The sequence below is a fragment of the Oculina patagonica genome, chromosome 6, assembly GCF_052425735.1.
Source record: "Oculina patagonica isolate OP01 chromosome 6, crgOcupat, whole genome shotgun sequence".
Classification (NCBI taxonomy): Eukaryota; Metazoa; Cnidaria; class Anthozoa; order Scleractinia; family Oculinidae; genus Oculina; species Oculina patagonica.
Genome location: NC_135763.1, coordinates 9903813 through 9929738, shown reverse-complemented (window position 1 = coordinate 9929738; position 25926 = coordinate 9903813). Strand labels below are relative to the sequence as shown.

Genomic DNA, 25926 nt, shown 5'->3' with positions numbered 1-25926 from the left:
GGGCCTTCCTGTTTAAATATTCGTTCATCTACCCGGTTACTAGAGTGAATTTTCTGGCTGTAAATTATTTTGTGTACCTTTCAAAGCGGTTAAACTTCAACGTCTCGATTTCTAAAGAAAAGAGATTGGTAAAAGCTCTTGATTCATTTTCGCCTTGAGCCAAGCACAAGAGGAGTTGTTAATTGTTTCTATTAAACGACACGTCTTATCGTCGAGATAATTTATTTTTGGACAGGTGCACACTCAAAAAAAATCTCCTTGCATAAACTGAAGTGAATTTGCATAATTGTCATCTCTGCACGAATCCAGTCGCAAAAAAGCAACGTTTCGCACGATTACAAATTGAGGTCTGAGCAAGATTGACTTCACCGTTAGCAAAAAATCAAAATGGCGTACCAAAGGACCGAGTACGCGGATAAAACTTTATTCATGAACTCAATGGCGGATAGAAAGCTAAAGATTCAACTGGACTCTATAAACTACCACAGAGACTCAATTGGCAAGGAAATAGAACGCGAGAAAAAGAAGATCCAAAAAGAGCTCGCCGGGGCGGAAAACCACATGAGGAATCGGTTGTGTTTGCCCGACTCCTCGTCACCGACCGACGGAGCAAAGAAATTGAGCCCTCGCTTACCGCGGCGATATAGCACACCGCAAACTTTGTTGTCAGCCACAATGTCCTCCCGTGATCTATCCGACATGGATAAACGCTCACCCGCGGCTAACAGGCGGAGGATTTCTTCCGAGGGGAATACCGATGTGGCCGGGATGAGAGAGCGTGCGTTGGTGAGTCCAACACGACCACTTAGCCCGACTTCGCAATTTCTTCTACCTCCACTGAATCAGCCACGAAGGCAGTCTTTACCGCCAATTGGTGCTGGGGGATCCCTTGTTGCCGTCGATGCCGCTAGAGACGCTCTCAGTGCAAGTTCATCAGGATCTCGGAGAGGAAGCTGCACAGGGAACAAATCGCCCAGAGCTTGCCTTTCGCCGAGTCCTTTAAGCCCGCGAGGATCGCCTCGAAAAGGCAGCGCTGCCAACGACGGCGAGCTTGAAGAAGTAGCGACTAAAGTGAATCGATTTTTACAAAAAATGGACTTGGGTAAACAAGAGGAAGCACCGAATATCGACGCCAAAGAGGAAGAAGAAGAATTAACAGATGACGAAGAAAACGAGTTTATTCATCCCTTGACTGACCGAACTGTTAAAAGAGCATCGATTTTTCAGCCGTCAAACTTTGAATAACATCACTTTCTTAATTTCCAAGCTCTTAAAAACCAAATATTTTTTGTATATATTCGACGAATCTGCCCTGTGAGATGTTTAAATGAATTTCGTTCGCGTTTCGTAAACATAGACATTACGGAGTTTACTTTCTTGCAGGGAACGCTAAAAACAATTTCAAGAGGAATTAATCAGCGACACATTTCACTCCAGTTGAACACAAGATGGCACAATATTACGGGACAAAGGAAAAGACAATAGTATACAAAACGAGACAAAAATACGGAGATCACGTTCAGCTTTCCAAAACACCCTCGACATTATACAAATGCGAAAATAAGTAGTGCGGGCATTATAGAAAAGTGTTTTTTTATTGCGTCGCCATCGAATCTGTCACTACCAATTTCTAAACGGTTTGAATTCTTTTCTTTTTTTGGTGTGCCTCGTTTTGTTTCATTTCCTGGGTGAATTCGATAAAGATATAATGGGTTGCAGAAAAAAATAAGAAATATTTATTGTGAAATAAATGTAATATAGGTTGAGTTTTGTAATAAACTGATTGGCAGAATTGAGACTCGAAAAGAAAAGATTACAAGCATTATTGTAATCTTCCTATAAGCTGAATGCAACAATTCAAGACTGGTTGGCGGTATTTCAATCGGCAGGAAGGTAAAATTAACTTCGATAAAAATTACCGTGAGTTACAGGAAATGCAAACAGACCTCGCAGGGAGGAGTTAGTAGAATCAAATTAAATTTATGCAGACGTATTTCCCGCTGGGGGCAGATAATGAAACCCCAAATATCTATTCTCTTGACAATATAACTTTTGTAAGTGCTATCAACTTCGCGTTCAAGATTGCTAACATTTGGAGATAAACACCTGCTCATAAGAAAGCTATCCCACAGAATACTCGTTCAGTTTTGTTCACATTGAAGCTGCCTGGTCGAAGTTCACTTCAACATGGATTTCAAATGGTTTATTTGGAGCTTTGCCGCGTTATTACACTGTAGAACAGGCCAAATCACGGACGGACAAACTTACAGAATATGGATCAAAACTTTATAGTGGAAAAAAGAGTGGAATAATAAATCCCTTATTCGATGGTTTAACATATAGTACGAGCGGACATTCTGCTCATTGCCCAAATATTTCCTCGCCTCTACGAGGCTAGGAAAAAAAACAACGCAACTCGCAAAATATCCGCGCGTATTATATGTTAAACCATCGAATATACAGTGTTTGTATTGCAGGTACTCTTGGTTCGAAAGGGATATACATTTTTTAATTTCCACAACCACACATTTATTTCGAAAGAGATGATCTTGCTCCAAGGACGCAGTAAATTAGGTTGTATTCGATTGTTTAATTTTACAAAGATGTCCGAGAGTATTTTTAGGGAGAAAAAAAGGCAAGAAAAAACAGTTGTCAATCCCCTTTGTTACCGCCAAGGTCTTAACTGTTTTAAAATTAAAATTTTACCAGCGTCCGAGCAATAAGTAAATTTGACGTTAACAATGTGTTTAAAAGCTGTGACTTCCCTTTTTTGACGTAATAACTATCCGAAAATTAAAATAACTGCGTCAATGACGGTCCACGTTCGTCATTCGTAATCCTCTCCGATTCAGTATTACTTACATCTTTGATTCTTTGTTTGAGATTTGCCTTGCATGATATGAAATAATTTTTCGAGCAATATAAAGAGCCACTGTCGATTTCGCTGGGCCAGGGTCAGCGTGGTTTTAAGTCCAGGATTAGCGTGATTTTTGATTTCAGTTTTTTTTTAACTTTTCAGCGAAATTTTTTTGCTTTGTATTTTCTGTTCTCTAGTTTTGACGTCGATATAATCTCAGACTCCACAAAACTTAAGCAGTAAACGCACTTTTATACAAGAGAAATTAAACCCTCCATCAACTTTTAATCCAATTGGCCTTCGAACAACCCGGTTCAGGGTAAAATGGGCTAAACTTCAGAATACCCGGCCACTTTTTTGTCTTCTAATCCTGCTACCGCGGTCCCGAGGTGGCCATAATGAGATTCAGTAGTTGATCATACGGTAACGAAGTCATAGCCGAAGCAAGCGCGCTAAACACACGAGTATACCTCGTTCTTAAATCCATGAGCCGAAACAAGCGCTTAATTATTCGTCGACTTCGGGAGTGCGGGACCACGGTAGCAGTAGTTGAACACCTCTTATTTTAAATATTCCATGACTTCGGGAGTGCGGGACCGCGGTAGCAGTAGTTGAACACCTCTTATTTTAATTATTCCATGACTTCGGGAGTGCGGGACCGCGGTAGCAGTATTTAACACCTCTTTCCCTCCAAAATTTTCATAAGCATTGTTTTTTTTTTCAATTTCTCTTGCTGTCCCAGAGAAACTGAAAAAAATGCATATGCAAAATTTTGGAGGGACAACAAAGAGTATTATGGTATTTTTTTTAAAAATGGCTTATTGTCACTCAAGCTCTGTAATAAAAGTTCTTGAAAGCGACCGCGACCACCTTTGGGAATTGCCAACTGGTCTTTTCCTTTGTTTTTAATCTCTCGTAAGCGACCAGTCAAAGAGTCTGATTCCTATAAGTAAGCACTTAAACCCCCGCCCGGGACCCAAAGGTTAATGCGCTGGACTCCGGATCGAGCGATCCGGGTTCGAGCCCTGGCCGGGGTCACTCCATTGTGTTCTTGGGCAAGACACTTTACTCTCATAGTGCCTCTATCCACCGAGGTGCATAAATGGGTACCGGCGAATTTACTGCTAGGGGGGGTAACCCTGTGATGGACTAGCATCCCATCCAGTGGGGAGTAGATAAAACTCCTACTCGCTTTATGCTACCGACATTCTCTTTTAACTTGTCTCGCAACATTGTTACATTGCAAAAGTGCTGTTGCGCGTAGAACCACCCGTATTGCAAGTTGCGGCAATATGTTGCACAAGTAGAACTCGTGTCTACTAACACGGGAGGTAATACGCGCAAACACGTTACAACTTGACCAAATGTTGCGAGACAAGTTGAAGGGAATTGTTGCCCTTGTTAGTGGGTCTTTAGCGGTTATCCATCGATTGTGAACAAAAAAAAATAAGATTTCTCAAATTTCGTTTGTGCTCACCGCGTTATAAATTGGAAATTTTTAAAAATAATAACGCACGTCAACGCAAAGCAAGTCACCAAATAAACTTCTGAAGAAAAATATTTTATTTTGATATATACACCGGTCCTATTACACGTAACAGCGAAACAAAATCCTATTGACGGACCCAGCGGTATGGTACTTCAATCCACGATCGGTAACAAAATCTACAACAAAAGCAGAATGATAGCTTCGGTTACCAATACTGGAAGTTAATCCTATTTGTTATGTTCGCAACCGTGTTTTTGGGGCGAGAGGCAACTCCAAAATTCAAAACAAGTTTAGTTCGCCTATTTAGCCCGAAAGCTTGTAGACAGAGGCATGGCACCGCGGTGGTCTGCAGTTTAGCCATTCTGTGTTTTTGTTTGTAACTTTTTCAGAGGAGGCATTTGGGAAATTTTACTAAGTTCGGTCGAAGCACACGTTCGGCCTGCGTCGTAGGCCAACTATATCTCCAATATGGACCATTCACACGATCACAGGAAAACTGGATTAATCAGTACTTGGTGAGAAACACTTTTTTTCGAGGAAAGCTTTTCCCTGAGATTCAGATCAACAATAGACCAAAAGCCATTAGATTTCAAGAGAAAACTAGTCAAGGAAAACCTGTATATACAACACAAACCTGTATTGAATTCCCACTGGCTTCCTATCTATGTGTGCTTTGCCTTATACAGTTGCAACTGGAACCTATAGCAAATACAACAAAGCAAAAACATAAAAGGTTATAACAAAACCCAAAACCTCAAGATAGCTAGCATACTATCAAAAGTCCTCAGTATGAAATCAAGACAGAAACTTCAGGTCAGCTGGGATCCACACGCTGACAGTGGATTCAACTCATGGATTGAGTTAGGTTGAATCTGACTGCCTATTGTTTTATCTTTTTGCATAATAACTGGAAAAGTTTTCAACGAACGTGTGTGCTTCAGACATCAGTTAGGCTGAGTTTGTGATCAACTGAGTGAAGTTGTAACAGTGGGTTCTGCCATTTCTGGCTCTGTTACAAACAACACCCTCACACCTGAAGTGTCATCACTGCACAACACATCAAAGCCATTTACAGTGCTCTGTGCGGTACCGTTGTCACTAAACAAAGTTTTTGACAACTTTCTGACGTTTTTTTTGGACAATCTTCTGAATTGCATGGCCAATAAAAGTGCAGCAACTATGAGAGTTGGAGTTGTCAAATTCTATGTTCGCTCTCCGACAGCTGTCAGCTCCGCCATTAAAAAGTCGTCAAAAGGACGTCAAATATTTTTTCAAAAAAGCATAACTGTGAGGTTTAGGAAAAGCTTTTAAGAAAGTGGTTTTGCCTCACTTGGGTGAAATTTTTTAACACATTTGGCACACAGGCCTGACAAAGCATGGGAAAAGAAAGCTAATACTTTACTCCACACATACCTAGCAAGACGATGGACAAGGAACTCAAGTTGTCTGCGAATCCCTTGGGTTGCAGGCACTGTGGAAATCAGTGAAACAAATTAACACGATAAGTACCTTAACATAATATAAAATAAAAAGAGCATAGCCCTTGCTATGTGCTTCAGACATCAGTTAGGCTGAGTTTGTGATCAACTGAGTAAAGTTGTAACAGTGGGTTCTGCCATTTCTGGCTCTGCTACAAACAGCACCCTCACACCTGAAATGTCATCACTGCACAACACATCAAAGCCATTTACAGTGCTCTGTGCCGTACCGTTCTCACTAAACAAAGTTTTCGATTACTTTTGACAACTTTCTGATGGCTTTTTTTTAACTGACCAATCAAAGTGCAAGAACTATGAGAGGTGGAGTTGTCAGGCTCCACAACCACTCTCTGACAGCTGTCAGCTCTGCCTCCCTCATATGTTGCATTTTGATTGGCTTGTTGAAAGAAAAGCCATGACAAAGTCAGGACTGCAAATCGGACAATGACCGACCAAACTTTGTCCAAAATTCCCAAAATCCCCACTTTTTTTTGGTTTTTACCCCGTCCCCCAACCCCTTTTTTTTTTTTTTATAAAAAAAAAAAAATATTTACAAAAAAAAAAAAAAAAAAACAAAAAATAATCTTTCCCAAAATCCAGCCATGGTCAGACATTACATGTATAAGGGGTCTGGTCAATCAGTTTTTTTTTTCTCTACGAATTGGACATGAAATTAAGAATGTCTGTTGTTAACATACATTATGACAAGATGAAACGTAAAAATAAAATATAGTACATGATGTCATTCCCGACCACTTCTTTGTTTTGTCAGGCCAAAATGGAAAACGTAGTCGTACAAATGTCCTATCAAGAAGAAAAATTATTTGCAACCTTAAAAAGTCGTCAAAACTATGTCAAAAAGCAGAACTGTGAGGTTTAGGAAAAGCTGTAAGAAAGTGACACTTCTAAACAATAGAAAGGGACTGGGAATAACGACATAAATTACCGCTATTTTTACTTTACTATGGTGAAATTTTTTTTAACAAATTTGGCACACAAGCCTCACAATCTATGGAAAAAGAAAGCATACCTGGCAAGATGATGGACAAGGAACTCAACTGGATGTCTGTGGAGAATCCCGTGGGTTGCACGCACTGTGGAATCAGTCAACAAATTAACACTTTATACAATAAGTATCTTAAGGTTATACAAAATCAAAAGAGGCCAAAGCATAAACCTCGCTATGTGTTTCAGACATCAGCCAGGCTGAGTTTGTGATCAACTGAGTGAAGCTGTAACAGTGGGTTCTGCCATTGCTGGCTCTGCTACAAACAACACTCTCACAAAACAATATTTCATCATCACACAAGCGCAGTTTGATTGCATGTAACCCTATGCAATGCAAGCAAGTATCAAGCAAGCAAGCAAGCAAGCAAGCAGGAGAGAAAGGGTTGACAGCTAAGTAAAGTAATACAAAGCTTATTACCTCTCATAAAATGGCTACATTCCACAGGTTACTATCCTGAGCTATTGACAAGGAAAAACACAAACAGCAACAAAGGTTATCAGAATGTGATGAATGCAACAATAATGCAATGTCAACTGAACTTCCAAACATCTCAGCCCTGGTTCAAATGCTCTTTTGCTTATGTGCTGTAACCAAACTTAATTGAGGTAGAACAGTAGCATTTGAATTAAAACAGTTATTGTGTTGGTTGGCACATCAACTATTAAAAACTTATTATATAATTTTTCAAAAATTATAATTTCAACACAATTATTGTTTGGTTGGCACATTTGCAGAGTGGCTTTTGAACCACACCTAAGATTTTGATTTGTTGAATCAAATGGAACCGAACAAACAGGTTTTCAAAAAAAAATTCAAAAAGTGATCATTAAACATAAACGTTTATTAAATGAAGAAACCTTTTAATGTTATAACTGTTTACTATAATAATTAATGCCTTTTTTTAAAAAAAAGTGGTTATAAAAACTACAGAGAAGCAATGGTACAATTGTATATTTAGAAAAGGCTATTTGTAGGCGACAGTTTACATGTATACAAAATAGATTACTCATTCCGTTAATTTCATACTTCAAGCAACTGCTACTACTTTCACATGCGCACAACTTCTCCAAACTTTGAACACAAAACTGTAGCATTACAATATAAGATGTAAACTGTCTGCCCAAGTTTTTTGATAAACCCAAGTGCCCCGAGCTCTTCTCAAGCTGGTTCCACAATGAAACCCCTGTTTCCATATTTGCAAAGCAAGTACACAATTACCAAGATTGATTATGTCATTTATGTCCTCTTGTGTTTAACTGTGTGGTATCTTACCACAACAATCAACTATCAACACAATGTTAGTTCTGCGACACCTTAAATGACACATGAAAATAACCCTGCAAACTTCAAACTGTTTATTTCTTCAGAAGAAACAATGCTTCCTAAACTACTGAAATGTATTGACGAAAAATTAATACCCATTTGTATTAAAATTTTATATTACACTATTACTGGTTAAGTAAATTCTACGCCAGGTAGCAAACTGATTTCATCAGCTGAAAGTGAAAGGTACTGGCTTGTCTGAATAGAGCATAGCAGCGACCTTGCAGAAAATTCTATATTGAAATGAGATTACTCGCTGGACTGGTGTTACAAAGTTGTACTCTTAAAGAAATATGGAAGGAGTAAGAATAAACCAAACTTGCATAGAACGTGGAAACAAGTCAGTTCTTAAAGAGAACAATGAGCTATCCATGTTGTTGAACATTTTTGGTTGACTACAATTTTTGAAGTTCTGTACTAAAAACTTAAAGAGATAGACAAGGAAATATTGTAATATAATTCAATGTTTCATTTACAATACTTTATGCGCTTTACATATGTAACTGTATGCACACAATGTAAGATACCAAAATCTTAAGAACTTACAATACGTTACCTTCAGATGTAAAGCACATCGCATCGACAGAAATGCCTTCAACACCAGACACTGAAAGTTAACTTGGAAATCTGCAACTTTTTCACATTTTTGTGTATTGCTATGGCAATACTTAAACTACATTTAGCGCACTGCTGATGCTTCATGGCTTGTTGCTTTGCTGATAATATACACATTCCTGCTTGTCATTCATACTTATTTCTATAAAAAGTATAATGTAGATGAATTACTGCATGGCCGCAATTTTCCATTTGTGATAAGCTTTATATTTTTAAATGCCTGCTCTACGAGACAACATCAACATCACATCTATAGTTCAGTACTATTGTTAATGTAGCATTTATTTGTCATGCCGAAAACAATGCAAACCAAAGTTATTTAATGCAATGCTAAATTATTTTTAGCATAGCATTTTTACATGGCAGTTAAGTTTTACTATGTTGTTTGCATTTAAGGTCTGCCCCGTAAAAATAACCTGCCACATAACTGTATCACTTGGTGTTAAATATATTCCACTAAGAATTTATTTGAAATGAGACAGTTTCTCAAAATAATTGATTGTGGACATATACACAAGCAAATTTCCTAAAAACTAGATGAGAGCACTATAGGTTAAGGAACTAGTCTTGAATCTGTGCAAACTGTTTGCTGTAATTTTATTTGGTATTGATGCATTTCACAAAATTGATAAGAATTAAAAGTACATGCAGGCCGCAATGAATTACAAACTTTACTAATTTTACAGCCTTGCAGATGAAATCCTTGAATAAATTTGCAGTGCCTTCTGAAATTTGTGGCCTCACCAAATCAAAATGCAGAGTTCTTCAGTCTATAAAATTCATGGATGCCATGAAAATAATTTTATCGAATTTATCTCTACGGCTACAATATTTATCCGTACATCAATACACAATACATCCACATACCTTCTGTCATCCATGCGGTCACATCCAATGGAACATAGATACCTTTAGTGTGAAACACACTTAAGGTATCTGCTGCTTTCTTTCGTGTGTTGAATTTTATTTCTTATCACATGAAACTGTCTTCATTTGTCAAAATATTTTTATCACCAATTTTTTGAAAGCTGTTTTGTTGTAAAATTATCATGATAAAATCACACTGTTCCAATTGGTGTAGTTTTGCATGATGCTATGAAAACATGATTGACACATCATTAAATTTTAAAAATTGCCAATTCCATGGCCTGAGGCAAACACTTGATAAATTTTGGAAGAATTCAAAAAAAGAAGTCTCTCACATTTGCATCAGACAATTATGTTAAAATGTGCCCATTTTGGAAAATATTATTTAATTCTGTCCTGCATAAAATTCAGATCAAAACCTGAAGATGCATGATCATGGCGCTTTTGAATTGCAGGGGATTACATGTATATTTCCTTATACTCAAATGAATTTTTCATTTAAAACAGCTGGCCAAAAATCAGAAATATGAAAATACTGACTGATCCTGTTAATTTTGTCTTCTAGAAAAAACCCTGAAAACTTCAGGTTAGATCAATTGACATAACCCTTAGAAAGTGTTTTGGAAGGAAAACGGGACTAAAATGAATAATGTTTTCAATACTAGAAATGTCAAAAACTGAAGTCTCAGCAATGCTGGCATGACCAAGGTTACAGCCATTGATCCCTGTTGAAAACACTATCGAAACATCAGGTATTAAACATTCCTAGAGCTGAAGACAACTTTTTGCCTGTTTCTAGAGTTCACAAGCTTCCATTAAATATGTGGAGTCAATGTCCCAAGCATTTGAGCTTCCTGGAAGTTCAAGGAATTGGCATTCTTCTTTACTTGACAGAATGGCTATTCCGCATTGTTTAAGATGAGGGTGCTTAACAGGGATCATTCACCCAACTCAACCACCCCCATCTGTATCCCGAAATATAGCTATTCTACATTGTTTTAAATGAGGGTGCAAAAAGGGATCTTTCACCCTAACAACCCAATCTGTAACCCCTTTTCAACCACAGGTCAATTGGACTATTTTGGTGTCCTATCTGAGCCCAATATTATTAAGACCTTACACAGAATCATGTGAAACTTCCACTTTCCCAATGCACAAAATAACGTGAAACATACCAAACACCATATTGTTTTCTTAAAATTTAGCAGAATTTGGTTTGGATTAAACCCCTTAAAACCAAAGGGGGCCCCCCCCCCCCAAAAACTAAAATTTTCAAAAAAAAATAGGTTTTTTCCCCCACCCAAACTCAGTATTTTCTCTTGAGAACAGCGTTACTAACTTCCCCCCTTTAACAACCCTAGAAAGCTGCGCAAATCTCATCTCTGATAAGGAAACATTTTCTGAACAGGACAAACTTAGCACAGGTCCGTATCTCCTACAATCTTATTTCACATTAACTATCTATTTTTTTTTTTTGGGGGGGGGGGGATGCCCCCCCCCCACACACACACAAACACACTGTTATTTACAAACATTCAGCCCAATTACTTCTAAAAACAAAGATTAACCTTCTGCTATTAACTGTATTCCATGATTAAAAACATAATGCATATCCCATTCTACTCTCAGTCTTCTGGGCCCGGTTGCATAAAATTACTTAAGATTACGGGCAATTTTCTGCAACAGCTCTCTGCGTTCCGGTGAATGTTTTCAAAGCATTTTGGTTTTTCCAGTGTTCTTTAGTACAATTTCTCCCGATTTACACTTATAGGCACGGGAGGAAACCCCTCAGATCACAGGGAATGACTGCATAAAATCTCACGTAATCTTAAGTATTTTTATTCAACCGGGCCCTGGTAACTAAACAGTTACTATTATTGTTTGCCTCCAATCTCACTTTAAATTAATACCAATAACAAAAATTTTGAAATCTGACTGTTTCTCAGCACGCCTCTTTGATAGATAAGTGCCCAATTGTAACAGCTTGTAACTTGTCGATGGCAACAGCACTTTGCACTGTCTAATTCTGCAGCAATCACACTCATGACTCATGATCAGAGCTGCTGCTATGCAGTTTTACAACTTTGTTTATCGCGGATATGATTAGAGGACTAGGTTTGGTTGCTCCGGTGGATATCTAACCACCAACTAAATAGCTATTCAGTGGAAAAGTGTTAAAAGAACGGTCTATGTTGTCCTTGGGAGAATCATTTATCCTACGACTAGAATCATCCAACATCCATCAAACAAACATAGCCTGCACTCCACTCATTTCCATTACCATTAGTCATTTTGGGTTATCAAATATTTTCTTGGAAGGTTAACTGTTGACATTTAAACAAGTTTGTGTAAGTTTTTAAGCACTTTTCCTCTTGTGGCCTATGTAGGACACTGTCACTGGAAACTGTCTCTGGAGACTCTCACTCGATAAAAAGGAAGTAATGTATGTGATGGGAACCATCAATTGAAAGAATGTGATTCAATTACTAAGACTGGCAAATTTGAGACCACTGTTGTTTAAATGGGAATTTGATGATGTTCGATAGTTTGAAAACATCAAAGATTGGTATGAAAAAAAGTTGTAAGACAGGCAATGAAGTGGAATTGGTGGAGAATTCCTGAAAATAAGGGGTTATAATGCCAACCAGATCGTCAGGTTCACTGTATTAAAACACAGTCTGAAGACTAAAGACTAGACTACAAGCAGTCCCTATTTTTGCAGAGTATGTCGAGCGTGAAGCGAAAAAATAAATGACCCCGCGAAAAATGGAGATGCCTCATTTATTTTTTGCTTCACACTGGACAGACTCTGCGACTGCTCGTAGTTGAACTAAAATCATTGTTGGTTCTATGGTAGCAGTGCACAAAATGGACTAGGCTGCAGCTGTCCATGGAAGAGTTGAAGACCTCAAAATGAGTGGAGAAGGGGGGGATGTAATGAGCTGTTTTTTTTTTTTTTTAATTATTGTCTCTTTGCATCAAGAGCTATGATCTAATGTCATACTGAGCTAAAAAATCTCTTAATAACCATTTTTTCTTCAAACCCAATTAAATGTCACATTAAATAAATACAAGTCAAAAAATATAGTGAACTGAATGAGAGCCTGACATGAAACACCTTTAAATCAACACTATTGAGCTGATGCTCATTATATTTTGTCCACTGTGACAGAAAGATGTTTAGTCAATTTTGCCTAAAACATGAAACTAAGGGCATGTAAGCAACTGTCTGTAATTTTATTGAAAATAAAAATCAGTCAATGGGCTTGTTTCTGTGTCTAGCTTCTGCCAATAAGGAGCAAGTAAGCAAGAAATCAAACCGATTATGCAGAAAATGAACCATAAGCAAGAAAAAAGTGTGAAAATTGTGAACATCATCAGCAGATGGTATAACTATAGCACAAAACCAGAAACGAACAACAGCCTCAGGAGGCAGTAACTCTTACTGACGACAATTTCTAACGAATACTATGGGCTATTTTTCATTGTATTTTTATCAGTAAGTTAACATATAAAATGCAATGTCGTAAGACTTAACACACACAAGATTTATTTAAGAACTTGCAACCTTAATACAGGATGACAAGCGTAAAAAAACAATTTCCCCTTAAGAAACCTCTCAAAACTAATACTGATAAATAATATGGAAACAACACTTTTATACAATTTTTTTGGTTTCATCTCTTACATGTATAAGTGGAAACTTGATTAACGAGCTATGTGTGACTAAAAACTATTTCATTGAGATGTTTTGGTTAACTTAGTTAATACGTGACTTTTACCAACTAAAAGGTAATTCTAGTATTATCTTGACTTAAATCCTTTCAAAGTTCAACATCGAAATGCCAGTGCTGGTACATAAAACATTTCCTACATCTCTCCATCGTGTCATCTAAGACTATTACTGTGTCCACGAAAAAGTTTTTTGGTCTTGTCAATTAATGACCAGGCAACAACGTTTGTGTAAGAAACAGTGCACAGTTTGCGCCTAGTAACGCGGTCTCTTGAAATTTCCATGATCTCTGGCAGGTGCTTCTCGTGCGCGTGCAGCAAGTCGATCTCGATCGACTGTGTCACGATCACCCTTTCTTTGGTTTTCAAACCTTGGCTTCTGAATTATTATTAAATAATGTTCAATTATGATATTTTGTTTGTAATGTAGAGTTCATGTGATGATCCGTGAATCCAATGCACAACAGAGAAAATCCAAAAGGAAAGATATCCATGGTGGAAGATGGCAGCAAAAACAGAAAGCAAACACATCATTAGAACACATTTAAGCAACATTATTGTATTACTCTAGTTCTATTGCAATTTTGAAAACAGCTTCTTGCATCTTGTAGTATGTATTACAAACAACATATATCAGATTTTTAGGCACAACTAAATCAACTTTTCACTATCTTAAGTTCTTTTTTGTGACACAAAAAACACACGCTTGACATATAAACATGCATAGAGCATGCGCTGTGTTACAGAGTTTCTCGAGAGGCAGAAGGGTATTTTTTGCTTTTTGCTTATAATACATGTGAATAAACACTTCCCCCAAAAAATAATGTTCCATTCCTTGATTTCCAAAGCAAATTTATGACAGTTTTCTCTGAACTCTGGCAATAAAATAATGGCTATTCTCTTCATTTGATTCCGGCTTTAACATAAAATAATTCTGGACGGTTTCCAAGCGCCTGGCCCTACAAATGGCCGTCATTTTGTACTATTAAACTGCAAGCAGTTTCATGTCTGTTGCTTGTTGCCAACTTTCAGGCCTTACTTCTCAAAGGTAAACATTAATAACATGTTTCATGTAGCATTCTATTTTCTACATGTAGAAATACTGACCTGGTCCTTACTCATTACATTAATTTTCTTATGCTGCAAAATCTTGCGCAGAAGGTTGCAAGTCTTATGTACCATTCCATAACAAAATGGTAAGATCATTTCTTCCATTTTGGAAAGGTGTTGTACAACAGTGCACATGGATTTTTGAATTTTCAATATGAAACAAAAGTGCTTAAAAAGTTCTGCATTTTTTCTTTTTAAAAATTTTGTAGCACACTGTAATAATGGTAATGGTCTTTTCCAATAAATACTGCTGTAACATTAACCTTCTGAAACCTCATAAGCAGTCAAGAAGTATCAATCTTGTATTGTTGTGAAGCAAAGGTAAAACTGGTCAAAACTGCTACCTACTGTTTGACCTCGGGTTTTTCATCATTTGTCTTTTATCATACGGTTAACATGAACATCTGGAATCTACTGTGACAAAGCAAGACACTATTTGTCACAAGTGCTCTGCTGAGAACTGTTGTATCCACGTGTCCCTTGAATATATATTGACGAGAAGGACTAGTAGGCTATCTTTAGAAAATAATACTCCACAAGTAGGCTTACTATGCTTCGCGTCTAACATGCCGCAAAAAATAGACATCCATTTTCTTCTTGTTTCTTGTTTAGAAAAATTTCCACTTAGTAGATTGGATTCCAGGAGTTGTGTGATGCAATTTACCATTCCAGTGACTTGTTCAAAAGATCTATGATAAACTGCCAATGAAAATTAAACTCAAAACTTACCCCTCCACCGGGTCCCATGGGTCCACGCGGGCCTCCAGGAGGTGGACCTCCCATAGATGGTGGGCCTCTAGGAGGCATCATTCCTGGGCCCATTCTGGGAGAGTTCATCATGCCTGGCCCAGGAGGACCAAAACCTGGTCCACCACGCCCTGGTGGTCCTCCGCGTCCTGGTGGTCCACCACGTCCTGGTGGTCCTCCACGCCCAGGTGGTCCGCCACGTCCTGGCGGCCCTCCACGTCCTGGCGGCCCTCCACGTCCTGGTGGTCCTCCCCGTCCTGGGGGTCCTCCGCGTCCTGGTGGTCCTCCCCGTCCTGGGGGTCCACCAGGGCCCATACCCCAATCTCCACCTGGAGGTCCCTGTTGGCAGAACATTGCTATTTTAAGTTGCTGAATCACAGTGTTGTCAAAATATCAAATGACCTAAATTAATGGTTTATTACTGTAGAAAAGCATAAAATATAAGTAAGAGCATGGATTGAAACCGGTTGCACTCAGACGGACTTGTTAAAGCCATGAGATGCGCCCCAAGTGCTTCTTTAATTCTTAAGTGGCTAATAAAATAAAATGAACTCAAACTCCTGACTGACTCAAGACTGGATGTGCATCAAGTACATACTTGACAGAGGCCACATGCAGATATAAATTACTGCACCACAAACACAAAAACCCTGTCAATTAATTGTTGCATTTTTGCCTTTTTTAAAGTAGTTCATCGTCATCATAATTATGATTAACGGCAGTGAGATGTCAAATCGTTAGCAGGGTTTTGAAATTCAGAGGTATTTTTTTTACCTTTGGAGGCATCCCTGGTGGTAAGTTTGAATCCATTCGCCTTAAAGATTCCTGAAGTCAGATTGTATTGGTATAAAAAGATAAAGTCTAAAATACTGGATCGACTAGAGTTATTTATCCATTAAGATGAAAACAGACTCCACCTAGCATGCTTTGCTCAGCACTTAGAATAAAACCATATTCCAAAATAGCTCAGACACATAAATGGTGGAAGAATGCGAGTGAAGGTAAAATGTGTGCAATGTAATAAGTAGGCAAAATCATACTTTAACATGCAAAGTGGTAAAAGAAATAATGTTACAGTCAGGGGCGGATTTATAGGGGGGGCAGAGGGGACTGTGTCCCCCCTTTCTTCTTCTGTAGTTTTATTGTGGTTTTCAGTGATATGCAAACTCTGAAATTCGAAATCCAACTAATGATTGCGTTTTTCGCTGCTGTCAATCATAATGATGGCAACAGTCAAGGAACCTTGAAAAACAGAAACAAACAAAACGGATCGAAATCCTCCAATCATAACTGACTGAGGTCAACTTTTGACACGGTTGAAGTGAACCTCTGTTTTCCAAGAGATCCCCTTGGATTCAATTTCAGAGTTCACATATCACTGAAAACCACAGAAACTTTTGGTCACAAATGCTCCCAAAATGCTATATGCAACAGCTCCATGAACTTGAATTTTTCACTGGAAGAGGGAGGAAGGGTGGCTTGCTCTCTCACCACATTTTCCTCGGCCCCTTGTTTCTGAATTTTCTTAATCCGCCCCCTGACAGTCAGCTGTTGTCTTAAGTTTTCCCGGTGGAGAGACAACTGAAGAACCAGACAAAGCTCACAAAACCTAAATATCACACTGACCTGTAAGAACATATCCTCCTGTCGATGCCTCTGAAGCTCACGCTGCTGTTGCCTAAAGAGCTCCTCCTTACGACGTAGCTCTTCTTCCCTGCGTTGAAGTTCATCCTGAAGACGCATTTCTTCTTGTCTCCTAATGATAGAGTACAAGGGGAAGAGATTAGTAAAAAGGTAATATTGAAAACAGCTAGAGAGTCTCAGATTTCAAGCATTGTCCTTTTTTCGACTATTTCGCTTGTTTACAAGCAGAAGTAGGAGATTAGGAGTGATGTGGGCAAAATTTGGAACATTCTTGTCTACTCTCAAGGGACTTTTTTAATTTCTCAAGGGACTGTTTTAATTTCTCAAGGGAGTTCTTTCCGCTTAGTGGGCGATGAAAGGGTCTCTTATTATTATTGCGTCAACACTTCCGATCTCCTGTTAAAGACGTGACTTGTCACATATTCCGCTGTAGGTGATGAAAGGGTCTCTCATTAGTATTGCGTCAACAATTGCGATCTCGTGTTAAAAACGTGACTTGTCACATGTATAAACGTTATATAACAGTTATTTTTATGCGTGAGTATCTCAAATGAGATATGACACAACTAATCGAGAATGTGAGTGGTTCAGTGTTTCACAGTCTAAAGCGTTGTACTAGTACAAGCGTCTCACTCACTGAAGCCGGGCGCTAATATTTAACCTAAAATGATTAAGAACGGAAATTATCTTTTCTTTCACAAACTATTCGTCGAATACACTCCCTTTGTTCGTCTTTAAATGTTTTGTGAACAAAACTCTTGAGAGATTTTCTAAAACCTAGAAGAACTCGCTTTCTACTTCATTCCGCTCAACCTGCGCTCAACACCCGCCATGATAACAATTGTTTTTGTCTACGTGCGATATTTTTGGACCGGAAATTAGACTTGAACTCCATTAGCCGCTGTGGGTGATGAAAGGGTATCTCATTAGTATTGCGTCAACACTTGCTATCTCGTGTTAAAAACGTGACTTGTCACATGTATAAACGTTATATAACAATTATTTTTATGCGTGAGTATCTCAAATCCGATATGACACAACTAAGGATTTGTTTTCGCGACAATCGATTGCGTTAGTCAAGCTTAACACGAGTGAATAATCATTTATTCGCGTTCTCAATTCAAGGGATTTCTTTTCGGTGTGGGTGAACAATGCGTCAGTCAACACTTGAAGGCAACGTATAAGTCGCGCTAATATTTAACCTAAAGGATTTGTTTTCGCGACAATCGATTGCGTTAGTCACGCTAAACACGAGTAAATAATCATTCGCGTTCTCAATTCAAGGGAGTTCTTTTCGGTGTGGGTGAACAAAGCGTCAGCCAACACTTGAAGGCAATGTATAAGTCTTTCACAGACTAAAGCGACGCTAATATGTAACCAAGAACGTAAGAACGCAAGTTTGGACTGGTACAAGCGTCTAACACACTAAAGGAGCGCTTATATTTAACCTAAAACGATTAAGAACGCAAATTTGTACTTTTACAAGTCTTTCACATTCGCGACAATCGATTGCGTTAGTCTCGCTAAACACGAGTAAATAATCATTTATTCGCGTTCTCAATTCTAGGGATTTCTTTTCGGTGTGGGCCGGGGGTGTGGGTATATATGAAGAATGTATTGAACCGCTGAACTGTTTGTTTGCTTTAGTAGGCCGGAATAAGCGTATACGCGACACAAGTACTACAGTATATTCAATGTGTTTTCGATTGGGTTTTCTTTGGCTCCTTAATTTGCGGTTGAGTTTTGTAAACAGCGCGTTGTTGACTTCTAGGTTTCAGTTTTAATTTAGAATGTGATGTGGAAGTGTAAAGTATTCAGGTAAGCTAAGTTATTTTCAAGACTTCCACTCCTAAACAACATGAAAAGCGTCTTTCACCCTTTAGCAAAACACTACTTCATACCACAATTGACAGCCAACAGATAGACCATAGCAAAATAGTCGTAGTCTCATAGAGACCTTTGATTATTTTTCTCTCTGCAACTTCTGATATACAGTCAATTCTCTCCAAAACGAGCACCGTCGGGACTGGCTCCAACTATCTGCCTTTCAGAGGTGCCCGTCTTATAGGGAGTAATGTTACAGTAAAATGACAGAAACAGCAGGGACGGGACCAACACCAGGTGTCTGTCTTTAAGAGGTGTCTGTCTTATAAAGGTGTCCGTTAAGATAGAGTTGACAGTAAATATAACACTAAAACTGCAAAGCAGAACCACATATTTGAAACGACTAAACATCACACTGAAACTAGGTCCTCCAATTCACAACAGTATACAGCAGAATCTCTTAAGTTTACCTCAATTCTTGCTGTCTCATCATCTCTTCTTTTTGGCGTATCTCTTCAAATCGGCGCAGTTCATCTTGACGACATTGAATTTCTGTACACAACAAACCACTTAGTTAGCAACTAAAAAGAATGCTGTCAGGGGTACCTTTTACTGTTTTTAAGTTTGCATCTTTCAGAAGCCAAAACCTACGCATTAGTTTCGTCAGAAACTTCATACGGTAATTCCAATAAGAGATTCATCACCAAGATGCAGTTGTTTTGTAACCACTAAATGAGTTATATATATCACACACCTTGTTGTTGCTTATTTTTGCAGGAACTTAATTTCATAAAAAAAGGGACAGGATGGTAAATCTCCCTCCTCCCTACTTTTTGCGCCAATTTCTCCCTCTTCCCTACTTTTTTTCCTAATCTCTCCCTCCTCCCAACTTTTTGAGCTAAAATTTCTCCCTCCTCCCTATTTTTTTTAGCCAAAATTTCTCCCTCCTCCCAGATTTTTTTGGCCATCTCTCCCTCCTCCCTTTTCTGTACCTCCCCCTCAATAAAGGAACAAGCATATTTAGCAGGACTTCATTTTTGTGGCATTAAAACGTTCGAAATAGTATTTTACCTTGCCTAACAATATCGTCACAATTGTCAAGAAAACACATTACAATTAAAAAACAAAAAGAAAATCAACTAGGAGGAATTGCTGCGATATACGTAATTAACAAGAACCAGAAATCTTCTCTGACATTAGGTGTAAAAAAAAGACACATGACCTCATCCATGGAATTTAGTCAAGTGAGAATCATTGAAATTAAACAACAGCACCCCTCAAAAATTTGTTTAGTCAAATATGTTGACCTGGAAACATTGAAGGGACACTGTCACCAGTTTCACTTTCAAAAACTTAAGAGCCTTAAGATAAATGGAAATGAGGAATAGTGGTCTAATTTTGTTAAAAAATCACCATGCAAGTGCACTGAAATGATAAACAAGTGATATTATTGTGATGCCATTAGAAACTTTAGATCCCAACTTAAAAGGTCAGGCTGATTTTTTCAAGTTTTGTCCTTGTGGACTGGAAAAACACCTAAAAATTATTATTACAATTTACTTTAAATCTCTATCTTGGTGTACTAGGTGCAATTTATGTATGAGGAGACCTTTTCGCCAATTTTGGTACTTTTTACTGAAAAGCATTAAAATCCCCGTGACAGTGTCCCTTTAACAAATTAACTACATGTAAAGGTATAAAGTGTCCAAGTAAAAACCTTGTCTCATCAATACAGCCTCATGTTCCTGTATAGCCTGATCCATTTCTGCTTCTAGTTTCTCTCGAGCTTCCTTGAACTGCTTGTCCAGAGCTTCTTTCTGAGCTTCTTCCATTTCCTCTAATGCCCGCCACCTTTGCGCCCATTCTGACTCAAATGTGTTGGGTGCCACAAAGTGAGGTTGGGCTTCTCTCTCTCTGAAATAAAGATTTTAACACCATCAGGGTTGTAGGTCATTGGTTTGCAGGTTAAATTTGTTTCTAGTCTAGGTTAATTGTTTTAACCTGAAGACAACACTCTTTTAATTGCTTAAAGGAGCTATATATGTCACAGACAACACATGTTGAAAAAAATGGCCAGTTTTTAAGTTTGTTCTTTGTAATCCTTCTTAATCTTTGTGAGTTGAAACCATCCTTGACTATTTTTGCATTTTTATTACTCCTTTGTTGTTTTTCTATGTTAGAAAACTATTATTTTGAGGTTTCCTTCAATTTGGAAGTAATCTGAAAAATGACTTAAAATATCATGTCCTTGCTTCTTTATTGTTAAAATGTTATCTTCAAGGTTTGCAACAGATTTAGTCTGAAAACTAGTTTGACCTACAATGTCAACACCTTATTTCCACTAACAGTACATTAACAAAAAAAAGTTGGAAAATGCCAGCGCTTGTACATGTACACATATGTATTAAAGTCTGCATCTCTCAGGAGCCAAATTGTACTCATAAGCTTCTTCAGAAACTTCATACGGTAATTCCAAAAAAGCATTATCATCATCAAGATGCAGTACTCTTAACACAAGCTGATTCAATACAAATTGCATTACACTGGTCTCTACAGTTCTACATGTCATCAGTATGGAGCAATTGAATCATATCGCGGCTTGACCTTCTCAAGCAACAGGCTCAATGAGGGGGTGAAAAGGTTTGCATATCAACAGATATTAAAAGTGTATGAATCATGGATTTTTGCGATACATCGAGCAGATTCACAGATTTTGAAAATACAGCAGACCATGTATTAGCTGAGAATTTTGGCCCAGAATCTGGATTCTACATGTCAGGAAGTCAGATCCTGGATACTAATCAAAGTTGAAATCGCTTTGGTTGATCTCCGTTGGTATGTTGGTGGAATTGTCCTATAAACAAGTAGTGAAACGAAACTTCTTTAAAAAGTGCCATAAAACAACATCTACTGCCTGTTGCTTACAGTACCGCTCAGAAATAAGCGTCCATCGTATACGCACCTTATACGCACATACGCACATACGCAGACGCATATACGCACATACGAAGACGCGCGTATGCAATGAAGCGTAAGCACATACGCAGTGCTTTGTTATTCATTGCTCTTGGTTCTTATTGTGTTGTATTGTTGGAGAAAACAAATAAAGTTTCTTTGCGAGAAAATTATAAAACAGCGTTGGTCGATCGAATGATAAAATCTTTATTACTTACCGAAAGTTCCAAGTTCATAATGGTATAAAACAGAGCGTTTCCAAACATTCACGGAAATATCTCGCTGACATCGAAAGCAGAATTCGCTGCAGATGTAAAATAACTGTTGCATATTTTCGACTCTTTGACCACATCAGGTTAAAGACGAGGAAGTTTCTTTAGGGTTGTTCTTTTTAACTTTAAGAAGAAACCGAGTTGGAGTTAGCTCGGTCCCGCCGAATCAGGACAAACATAACCTGCGATCAGGCAATCTTCGGACAAAACATGAAGCACGTGTGTAATGTCACGCGTACGAATTGTTTGTGTTATGACTTAAGACGCAAATATTAAACCTCAAAGTTCAATCTGTCATTTAGTTTTCTTTAGAAAAACGCAGTTAAATGTGTATAAAAGAATCTAAATCGGATACTTGCGTGCGGCGTTGTGTTACATTTATTTACGATGGAGTTTATTCGAAAGGTTTCAAATTACTTTTGACATATGCAAATTTTGACAACTTTTGGACTCTTTTAGCTGGGCCGCGTTAAAAAAGCAAAATGTGTTTAACTCCTCTAAAGCTGTAATAACAATTGATGCCGTTATCTGTGTTAGTAATAAAGACAAGTTTCATTCAAGAAGAATTTAGGTTCTGGGAATTTTATGCTAAATTCACAAAAAAATAAAACAAGTTCATTTCAAGCTAGACGCGATGGCGCGTCACAAGTCTGCCTTTCAATTTAATATTCACGGAAGGCTTTACGGCTCCGATGTTTTTCATGTGGAATGTTTCGTTTGCCGACTTGAGTTTAGAGTTTAGAGTTTATGATGCGCCGTCAACATTGATCTTGTTTTTTAACATGTCTTACAACATAAACTTTTGGTCTCTTCACAAGGGTCGCACGCGCCGGCGAGACTGTTTATGAATTAATTGCCTATTGAAGCGACACGGCTTAGAAGCGAAAAAAAAATATCTCTGGTTCTATTTTGCGTAAATGGGCGATTCAAACTGGAAAAGTGATTCCAATGAGTAGAAACTAAGTTCTATTAGAGTTTATATGATGCGCCGTCAACATTTATCATAAAGGTAAGGCCGGTAAGTCAAGTAACGAAAAAGTTATTTCTCCGTTTCTATTTTGCACAAATCGGCGATCTCTAAAAGAAGAAATAGCAAGCCATCAAAGAACAATAAACTATGGACAAAAGAAAAAACAATAAGCTTGCTCATACATACTGATGAGCATACGCGTATACAGAGTATACGCACATACGCATATACGCAGACGCATATACGCAGATACGCATACGCGCGTATGTGCAAAAGCATACGCGTTTTTCGCGTATGTTTTGGGACGCTTATTTGCGAGCGGTACTGTATGTGGATTTGGATTTGAATGAAAATAATGGCGGATTGATGGATTTGGCCAAAAAGATGCCATGGATCGGCAGATCTCCATACCCCTATTCTCCCTTCTCCTTGATGATGAATCCTGTTTAACTTAGAAACATATTTTAACACTTCCTTACTTTTGAAAGGCAGGATTTCTCTTGATATGTTCATCAGTGATGCCATCTTCATCTTCTGTATGCTCTAACTGTTTAACTGCCACGGGACGTGGTGTCCTGAAAAGAGGATAGAAACAGAGAGATGAAGTACAATGTAAAGATCAGATTTAACATAAATCAACTGCCATAACCTTGACTCTCAGAAGCCAAAATTTATACACAGGTTTGTTGAAACCTCATACGGTAATTCCAATTTAGACACTTTCATCACCGAGTCAAGATCACATACAGCTAACTGTATTAAACTGGAGGGAGAGATCAGTCTTTTACTTTATTATTGGTGATTACATGTACAATTTTTGCAAAAAAAAAGGGCAAACATTTTGCTCCAAGTTATACTTTTGAACCAGAGATACATTTATGGAATTAAAATTACCTTCCAAGGAGAAATAATCCATCATTGATTTGTTGTAGTGCCTGTTGAGCAGCGCTTTTTCTTGCAAACTCAACAATGCCATGTCCCTTTGTTCTTCCCCTATCATCACAAACAACAATAGCTCGCTCCACGTCACCAAACTGTGAAAATGCTTGATGTAACAGCTCATTTGTGACTACTGGTCCAAGATTAATGACTTTAAGGGCAGCTGCATGTAATGCAAACCGAACTCGCACTGTTCTTCCGTTGCGAAATATACCATCAACTGCACTTTTGGCAGTTTCTGCATTCAGACGTGTGTCCTGGAAACAGAAAAGAAATCACATTAAATCATACAAAAACAAAATGCAACTCACAGGTAACTGTTGTAACTGATGCACGTTTGAGATACACAGTCTAATTTTAGTTATAGTCAGAGTTGCCTCCATAAAATGGTCTATCTGATTTCATTTGAGACTACATTAGTAAAATTCACAGCAACTGTTGGACAACTGGCAAACAATTATTTTCCTGATAAAAGTTAAGAGATTTAGCTACATCAGGAACAGTTTCAATGAACTTAAACACAATTTAAAGGAGTTAACAACAATAGCACAAAACAGAGCACAGGGTGTGTGGTTGAAAAGTGATTGAAATTTATTGCTATTCTCTGGAGTAGGGTACCCCACAATTTTGCTGTGAACCACACAAAATTGATTGGAAATTATTTTGCAAAACAAACCAGACTCTTCAGCCTTTCAGAAATTACCCCTTTAAAGTCAGAGGAAGGGCTATGAATCGAAAACATGAATGTCATGGTAATCTTTGTTCATTCATGAAGATGAAGAAGTCATCAAAGTAAAGAATAAACTAAACCTTCACTTTACCGATACAACTGCAGCATGCATTCATGACTGCGAGTCTTGTTGTAAATTTTGTACTTTGGGGTGAACATAATTATGCTATATTCTTAACCAAGTAGAAGATAGTTTCCTGTCTTGTAAGAAAATAATGCACTTTTGAGGTCTAGAAAAGCTGCTGAATGCCTTCACCTAACAGTGTGACCTCAAGTGCCCTTGCCAAGCAGCTCATAACCTCAAGCGTACATTATTTTCTTATACAACATGGAAAACCATCTCCTCTTTGGTAAACATATGCTTAAACCATTTCAGCCTGTTGCCGACAAACAGGGTTCTGAATGATGTTGGTTTTTACTATATTCTAAGGGCCTGTTTACATGGAGGTGGGGGACCCCGGGTAGGTGAGGTAACCCGCCCAGCCATGGTCGAAAATTAGCTCGCGTTTACATGCAATCTTATCACCCCGGGATCCCGGGGTGACCTTTTCACAAGGTTAGCACGTAAACAGACAAAATGGCTTCGTATATTTTTTTCTCTCAATCTGTTGTGTATGTCACGTTAATTTTCTTCATTTTGAAATGTTACCCCCTCTTTCGCGTTAATTTCCTTTATTGGAAAGTAATTTTTCCCTCAATCTGCGTTAATTTAAGTCGCGTTAATTTCAAATACCTTAATTAACACAAGCGTTAATTTCCTATAATAAGGTATATGGATAGGCGGGTTACCCCACCTAGGCGGGTTACCTCACCTACCCGGGGTCCCCCACGTCCATGTTAACAGGCCTTAAATACTCCTAATTTTCTGTAGTAGCGCTACTAACCATTCTGACAAAGCCAAATCCTTTCTCCTTGTTTACAAATACCTCAGCGACCTCTCCATACTTTTCAAACATCTCCCTCAGTTCGGTATCTTCACAGCTCACCAAGTTGCCAACAAAAAGCCTGCATCGACCGGAAAACTTCCTTTCCTTAGATTTGGGTTCCTTAGATTTGTACGAGGAATTCCAATTGCCTGAATTGCTTCCTTTTGAAGCCGATGATTCAGACGTTTTCCGATAAGATTTTTCCGCTGGTTTACTGTCTTTTGTAGTTGTGGTATTCGATTTGGGAGACTCTGGCACGCTGGTCTTTTTCGCATTGCTTTCCGAGTCTTTCTCCTCGGTTTTAATCGTGATTAGTTCACGAGAGTTCGGTTTCGCCGTCTTGTCTTTTGAGTAAGGTGAATTTGAGGTCCGCCTAGGCGACCTAGAGCGCGAACGAGTCGCCGGCATGCTGTAAAATTCGGCGAAAAACGAAGCGCTA

At 38.3% G+C, this 25926-nt stretch overlaps 2 protein-coding genes across 6 annotated transcripts; one reads left to right on the top strand and one right to left on the bottom strand.

The window, feature by feature from the left end:
* The first annotated feature begins 274 nt into the window (after positions 1-274).
* Positions 275-2264, top strand: LOC144657412 (uncharacterized). The gene has a single exon (XM_078517761.1). It carries the CDS (start codon positions 388-390, stop codon positions 1243-1245), a length of 858 nt encoding a protein of 285 aa, XP_078373887.1. The 5' UTR covers positions 275-387; the 3' UTR covers positions 1246-2264.
* A 2138-nt stretch (positions 2265-4402) lies between these two features.
* Positions 4403-25912, bottom strand: LOC144659005 (uncharacterized). 5 transcript variants are annotated; one of them, XR_013571833.1, is made up of 13 exons: positions 25446-25912; positions 23787-24088; positions 23372-23467; positions 20413-20609; positions 19166-19247; positions 16854-16983; positions 16002-16052; positions 15210-15566; positions 7251-7291; positions 6855-6918; positions 5760-5817; positions 4981-5045; positions 4403-4522 (listed from the first exon to the last, which is right to left on the bottom strand). XR_013571833.1 is itself a non-coding variant. In XM_078519534.1 (9 exons), the coding sequence occupies exons 1-9, from the start codon at positions 25893-25895 to the stop codon at positions 13627-13629; spliced, it is 1788 nt and encodes a 595-aa protein (XP_078375660.1). In that variant the 5' UTR covers positions 25896-25912; the 3' UTR covers positions 13166-13626. The 5 variants fall into 5 exon arrangements, 2 of the variants coding, with proteins under 2 accessions (XP_078375660.1, XP_078375661.1); XR_013571834.1 differs by lacking the exon at positions 6855-6918; XM_078519534.1 differs by lacking the exons at positions 4403-4522; positions 4981-5045; positions 5760-5817; positions 6855-6918; positions 7251-7291 and adding an exon at positions 13166-13749.
* Between the last annotated feature and the right edge of the window lie 14 nt (positions 25913-25926).